The 7,635-nt window shown below is 46.3% G+C and overlaps 1 protein-coding gene across 1 annotated transcript; it reads left to right on the top strand.

Moving 5' to 3' along the window:
* Positions 1–64: 64 nt before the first annotated feature.
* On the top strand, positions 65–1,304 carry GSTUM_00007280001 (uncharacterized protein; the record flags this gene model as incomplete). Its single annotated transcript, XM_002839302.1, has 2 exons — positions 65–151; positions 231–1,304. The coding sequence occupies 2 exons, from the start codon at positions 65–67 to the stop codon at positions 1,302–1,304; spliced, it is 1,161 nt and encodes a 386-aa protein (XP_002839348.1).
* Between the last annotated feature and the right edge of the window lie 6,331 nt (positions 1,305–7,635).

Raw genomic sequence — 7,635 nt, 5'->3', positions numbered from 1 at the left:
AGTAGATCGGCTGAGTCTTCGTAGGTTTTGCTAATGAGTGCCATCAGACGAATTATTGGACACCATGTCAACAGAGGCTCCTTTGAGACTCTACATTTCACCGCTCACTCGCCCGTACACTATTCCCTACCGTAGGGCACAAACATTCGATGTTAGCGATTCCTTATCCCCCCCCCATCTTTTTAAGCGTCTCCTAGATTGTGTTATCCGAAGCTAACGGGAGAAACCAGGACTTCCGCACGACAGCAAACAGAATTCTCGTCTCGTGCATTGAAACCGGCGAACTTCAAGCCGGCTGCTCCGAGAGCGTTCCGCAGCCAAACCACTGGAATGTGGTAGACGAAACCGGTGCAATCGTTAGCTCTGTTCTCTGGCAAGATCTGGTGGTCCCCGGTGGGACCTACTGTCTTCTCCCTAGGCAGGAAATTGCCGCTGTTTCGAGCCCAATGCGGACCAGTGAGAGTCATAGCTCCGCCACAGAATCCGCTGCAACTACACGGAGCAGGAGCGCCACCGCGATATCATCGGCCTCAATTTCGCCGGTCTCCTCTTCGTCCGGGTCGGTATCATCCGCTGCGTCCGGAAACGAGATTCGAAACGTATCGTATCGCGACGCGCTTTCGACATCGGTCATTGGCACTGGGAGACCGACCTCGGGATCTAGTTACAGCTTTTTCGGGGGCGACGATGAGAGCGGCGTGCGCTTGGGATCTGAGAGTCCTTCTTCCTCTTGTTCTCGTCCCATAGAAAAGCGAGACGACAACCACACGCATACACCCCAGAACACGCACGTCATGCGCTCCGCCAGATCCTTCATTACCGGCGGAAGTCCCTGGTCGGCCGTCGTTGCAAGCGGTCTTTCTCCCCAGCAATCCAATCACCAAACCCAACAACACAATCTCAACGCCCACCCTGTCACCGCCAACAATAATAGCAACAACAACACCAACAATAACCCCGGATCAACAGCTGTGAGTGACTGGACATTAGTTCAAGCGCGCAAGCCCGTCGCCCAACCAACCATCAAACCCCTCGTCCAAATCAAGGTGTGGAAGAATGAAACTGTTCCCTCGAGCGCCAGGAGCTACACCGTTCCCCCGACAATCAGCGTCGGGGCATTCATCGAGCGGATCGGCGGTCGCGAGGGCTGTCGCGTGCAAGAAATGAAGAGAGTCAGGGAGGGATTCTTGCCCGGGTTGACATACATGTGGGGAACACAAAAGTCCATCGAGGACGTTGGCTGGGCGGACAGGAAGAGGGGGACTGTAGGGGTATATTTGCATATGCCGCCGAGGTTTGACTAATTTCTGGCATGAAGGGAAGGGAGGAAGGGATCGCTTCGTTTTCCATGATATTTTTAGCACCTGATTTTTTGCTCCTTTCCTCTTTTCCTTCTCTCTTTTCATTCAACTACACTGCACGGCCTTGTTCATTTTCCATCCATTGTTCACAATACTCGCAATTGCACACCCGGCTGTAGAATCTCCATCCATCCAAACTAGCTGGGCGGGTAGGAACACAACTTGCGCGAAATTAAATTAAGATACCACCCGAGCAATTTACCCCGTATGCACCGTAAATCCCGTGCCCCACCTTTAGTAGCCTGTCCAATTCAAAACTTTCAAAACAATCACGTGGCAGAGTGATGGCGCATGATTGCACACAGTATAAACCCCCTCTCCCTCTCCCTCTCCTCCTCTCCCCCTCTCTCGCTTTGACCACGCATGGCGTGGCGTGGCGTGGCAACGAGTGGGTAAGGGATAGGTTCGACTCAACTTAACTCACCCCAGAAAATGTGTGGGCGTAAGCCAAACAACCAATAGCTCAAACAGCTCAAGTGGTTGGAATCGGGAACGAAACGATTCTCGGGTGGGATCTGGAAGGTGTGTGTTACTGGTATGGGTGAAATGGAGGAGTAGCTGTTAATGTAATCCCTGCAGTGGTTTCTTGAGTGAGTGCACGGGCGCGCTGCTCTATACTCGAGTAGAGGTGGGGGGGAGTGAAGTGTACGGGAAGAGTAGCGTAATCGATGGGGTGCATGAAGGATGGGCACGAGTGCTCGAGTTGCATGGAGTTGGTCTGGACTTGTTACTGTGTTATTCATGCGATTGCGGAGTCGATCTCTACAAGGTCCGGGGGCGGTAGTGTTTGGGTGATAAAAATAATCGCAGTCCAGGCGTGGTAAGTTAGGGTGATGCTGTGAAGGGGATTGTCATACTCGCTAGCGTAACTTGGCGATTATTAAGTTATCATTGGGAGGAATGTCTTGGCGTAAATGTTTGTAATGTTGGTTGTTCTACTCGAGTATCGATATCATACCGAGGTAAACTTATCGTGACTTTCGCAACTTAATTGCGAAGATAATTACTGCATCTCGGAGTCTTTGAGGCGCGAGTGTGCTGCTATCATACAAACGGTAGGTAGTAAGGACCATGATCAATACCTTGAGCCGCAGGCCTCCGTTGCCATGATCAGCAACGACTACACCACAAAACCACCTTAGTAGCTTGCCTATCTACAGTACTTGAATAAATTTATATTGTAGAAACTCAAATAATCGAACCACTTGGTATGTCGTTACAGTTGCCTCCTGTGGTAATGTTTGGTACCAAAACTTTTTGTTTTATCTCTCACAAGGGGCTGAGCAGCTCATGTTTTGCTTTGTCACCACGTCTAAGTTTTAGGTAAGTCAAGGGAGGGTTCAGGTGTTTGTGCTTACTTTTTCTCTTTGATCCTGTCCTCCTTTCTTCCCCATTCCTGGTTAGAAAAATGACACCACTAACGTGCCGGGACAATCAATCAAACATGCCAGCGGACCGCTCCACAATACGCAATACTTTCTTCTATGCTTCCGACGATCGTGATACCCAACTCGGAGGCCTCTAATCGTGCCAAGGTTCCTGTCAAGATTGTGTAATGGTGTAAATTTCCGAATCTTGCGGCACACCTATGGTGTGCCTACCGGCTCAACGGAATATATCAGCTCAATGGAACATTTTCTTGACAAACTACTTGTGAAGCTGATTCACCCACCACTATTACTGCTCAGAATGTCTAGCGCTTATTCAGATGTCGAGGTGCAGATCCAAGCTGCTTGTGGGAGGTTTTTTCAACTTGAAAAAACCAAATATCACAGCGTTGGCATGAGAATTCCAGGTGCCAAAAGGGAGGCTATATGCACGAATCCTCGGACGTTAATCGAAATCAGAGCATCCACCAGGAAACCGCCTCCTTTCTGATGCTGAGGAATTAGCAGTATGCCTGTATCTAAAGTGATTAAATAGTATTGGTACATCAGCTAGAGTTCGAATAGTAACCAGCTGTGCGAACACGATTCTGAAACGAGATCATGATTCTGATTCCCAATCGTGAAGTCAACCAGAGCGTGCCCTCAAAGTTGGTCCTCTTTGGACAACACGCTTCCTAGAACGACATCCGGAGTTCCATATAAGGAAGCAAAAATCATGAGATTTTTAGCAAAAAAAGGCCCAGAACCTCGAAGATTTATTGGATTGGTTTAGGCGATACCAGTGAGTCTGTAATGAAAAGGGCATTCAAGTTAGTGATATATATATTTTTGATGAAATAGGATTTAGAATTGGAACAGGAAAGGATCAACAGATTGTTATGTTAGATTCCGACTGGCAGTCTTATTTCACCAGCATAAGTAACTGTGAGCTTGTAACAAGTTATAAGGTTATAATTGGCAACGGAGATGTGTTACCACCAATGTTGATATTTGTTAGAAATACTGGGATCCGATACCTAGGAATTACCCTAAGTAGGGTAACCCCACTTGGAATCAGAATTCCTGGTCTCCAACACCCACCTCCAGCCCCCTTACAGGGCCCACATGTCATCATACCTATTATTCTCAATTGCATCCTGTGACTACAATACTATAGAATAGAAGGTGTCAGAATAACACAATATACATTACCACCTTCTGTCCGGCCAGATCCTATTTGCGGAATATATAAGAAGGGACCTTCGGCTAGGTCTGAGAAGTAGAACGGAGTGAATCTATCAACTGCTCAGAGAGTTAATAGGCTTCAAAGATGTAACATCTTTGGTATTAACCATAGGTAACAGGACATTTTCGCACAAAGATATGGTATCGAATAATAAAGGATCTCAATGAGAGACCAATACATTTGCATCCATCATACAGTAATCAGAAAAGTCTAGAACTCTGAAGGAGACTACCATAGAAGCCAATGGACTTCATGGAGTGTGTAACCGGTACGGGTACACGGTTATTGGTTTTGTTTTATGTTTTGTTTCAAGTATCGCTTTGATACTTGGTTTGTTTTAAGTATCGCTTGATACTTGGTTTTGTTTTATGTTTTGTTTCAAGTATCGCTTTGATACTTGGTTTGTTTTAAGTATCGCTTGATACTTGGTTTTGTTTTATGTTTTGTTGCAAGTATCGCTTTGATACTTGGTTTGTTTTAAGTATCGCTTGATACTTGGTTTTGTTTTATGTCTTGTTTTAAGTATCGCTTTGATACTTAAGAAGTTTTACCAAAGTGTATCGCTTGATACCTTTGATTAGTTTCATTCATGCTAGACATGAACAGATTTGTGTATTTAAAGACCGCCTGTTTCTACGATAGAAAAGGCAGACTTCGACAGACAGTATTTCAATATACTTGGTTGAACGGTTACTTCTTTGTTCCCCAGTACACCCTCGAAGCCTCCTTTAGTTCTCAGCTCTCGCCTCCTCTCTGAAAGAGCAGGCCACCTGCCAACTATCGTATCTATTACCGATAACGTGATTAGCACCTTGTGAACACGTTACATTTTTTTAACCTCAGCAAGTGGTTAAGAACCTGTCCCCGGATTTAGGCCTGATCAACCTATCGATATCCACCTCAGAACGCTAGCGGAGAGAAGCGGGAGAATCACAGCACATTCAGCTTCATCTCAAACCCAAGATAGAGTCTTTGACGACCAGGAGTGGGAAGCAAATCCCATGGCAAGACCTTACAAGCAAGAAACAACCCCGGCGCTCTGCTAAAGAGCCGGGCGATCCTGCAAACACGGAAGATACACAACCTCCAGGAGAATTCCCTTCTACTCCAGCAAAGAAGCCTTCCTTTGAACCTCCAAACGACCCCGAATCTAGTAGCGAATCAGATATGGCTAGCACAGGAGGAGGACCTTCTGGAGGAGGGAAATCTCGGGCAAGGCCTGAAGAAGAGGAGGTACCCGCAGCATTTGAACCCTCTAAGTTTAAACTCCACCTTCCAGCGAAGTTCACAGGGGAAGGGAAAGACTTCAAACCTGAAGCCTTTGAACGATGGGCAACAGAACTCTCACACTTCCTACTCTTACAAGGAAAAGATGTGGAAGACCCTACAACCGGACTTATCATTGGATCATTCTGTGAAGGAAAGGCAACCGACGCATACCACCAACGCTATAAGGATTTCGGCGGGAATGTAAGATTAAGAGGATCTACAGTTCTCGATTACCTGAAAGGACGATTCCAATCCTCTATAACCAACGACGTCCTATACAACAAATTCAACCAGCTCCAGCAAGTTAACGGAACGCATGTCAAGCGAATCACCGATGTGGCTACGGACCAAATAATGTATAAGGACCGAATGGAGAGAGGAAGTATCTCCAAATACATCCTGAAGCGACGATTCTACGACACCATGCACCCTACCCTCCGGCGAGAAGTAGAACCACTCGAGGAAGATGGCGATGATATTGCAGTAATAATTGCAAGAGCAGAACGAAAGGACGCCATTCTCCATGAGACCAAGGCCTACAAAACACAGACATCCTCTAATAGGAACAGCCAGCCACGACACAAAGCCTCCAGCAACTCTGAAGACGATACCCCACGGGTTTTCAAGAAGAAAACAAAATCCTCCAAAGAATCGAGACGGCAAAAAGGAGAATGTTTTGAATGTGGAAAAACTAGGGTATCGATGGCTAAAGAACTGTCCTACAAAGAAAGGAAAAGGAAAGGCAATTAAGCAAGAGGCGTCGGCCAACAATGTTGAAAGCAATAACGCCCAATCCAGTGAATATGAAGAAATCCATATCGGATATATCGATGTGGAATGCAACAGTGTTCGACCTCCGGCTACATTCAAAGCACACACCGCTCAGGAAGGTACTATCCTGATCAATGGCAAAAGGGCTCGAGTCCTATTCGACACTGGCGCAATCGGAAGAGATATGATCAGTAATGCCTTTGTCTCTGTCCATAGACTCCCCACTCGAGACCTTAACCAACCCATACCAGTCAATATGGCAGTCAAAGGATCATGATCCACAAGCCATAAAACCTGTAGTGCGACCATTCCACTTGGTTCTGCAGTCCTACCCCCCCAGGAAATGCTGGTTGGAAATTTAGCCAAATACGATGCCCTAATAGGCATGCCATTCCTGAACCGCCACAAAGCTATAATCAGGTGTGGGGAATCAACCATCGATTTCCCAGATCAGAAGGTCAGAGTCTCATGCAAGCCAACAAGCGGAGAATACCGAGCCGCAGTCTGTGAACCAACTACCCAAAAACTATTAGATGAATACTCTGATGTTTTCCCTGATCAAATACCCGAAGAACTACAGCCTATGAGAGAGGTGAACCACCACATCCGCATCTGAGACCCCTCCAATCTCAAGAACCAACCCACCTACTCTATTCCTGACGCATACAAAAGTCCACTTTGTGATTGGATCAACCAACAACAAAGAAGAGGAGTCATCTACCCAAAACTATGCTATTTCTTACGAAGTACGCGTCGCTCCTATGTTTGTTCAACCCAAAGCAGATGGCAAAAGAATCTGCTCCTTGGTTGATCTCAAGCTACGGAACGAAAATACGGTTATGGACAGCTCCGCTATCCCAAACCAAACCCAAATCCTAAATGCAGTTGGACGGGCTAGATTCCGACGTAAGATTGACCTAAGCGATGCCTACTTCCAAACAAGGTTAGATCCAGAAAGCGAACGATACAATAGTTTCAAAACACCCTTCGGAAGTTTCATTAGCCGAGTTATGTTACAAGGTGATATGAATGCGCCCGCCACCTTTATGCGAATTATGGAAAACCTTCTGAGCGAATACCTCTACCATTTTGTTTGGGTTTACATTGATGATATTCTCATTTTCTCAAACACCGAAATAGAACATGCCTACCATATAGGATTGGTTTGTACCAAACTAAGGGAAGCTAAATTCTACGCTAGCAGAAACAAATCAATTCTGTTTGCCGATAAACTCGATATCCTAGGACATGTCATAGATGATGAAGGAATACACGCAGCCCCTGGAAAAATAGCCTGTTTAACGGAATGGTCAACACCCCGGAATCAAAAGGAACTCATGCGATTCCTAGGACTAGTCAACTATATTTCCCAGTTCCTCCCACACCACGCCACTGTGACAGCACCGCTCACAGACCTTACCGGCAATGCAGAATTTGTCTGGACCCACACTCATGACCAAGCCTTTACCAACATCAAGGAATTGATTAAAAACGCCAACGTTATTCAACCTATTGACTATAGTAAACCAGAACCAATATGGCTGATTACTGATGCATCGGATGTTGGAGTTGGAGCATGGGTTGGGCAAGGGGCCTCCCATGAAACGGCAAGACCGGCGGC

The sequence above is a fragment of the Tuber melanosporum genome (genome assembly GCF_000151645.1).
Source record: "Tuber melanosporum whole genome shotgun sequence assembly, scaffold_34, strain Mel28".
Classification (NCBI taxonomy): domain Eukaryota; kingdom Fungi; phylum Ascomycota; class Pezizomycetes; order Pezizales; family Tuberaceae; genus Tuber; species Tuber melanosporum.
Note: the sequence above shows the minus strand (reverse complement) of the source record. Positions and strands in the feature narration are given on the sequence as shown.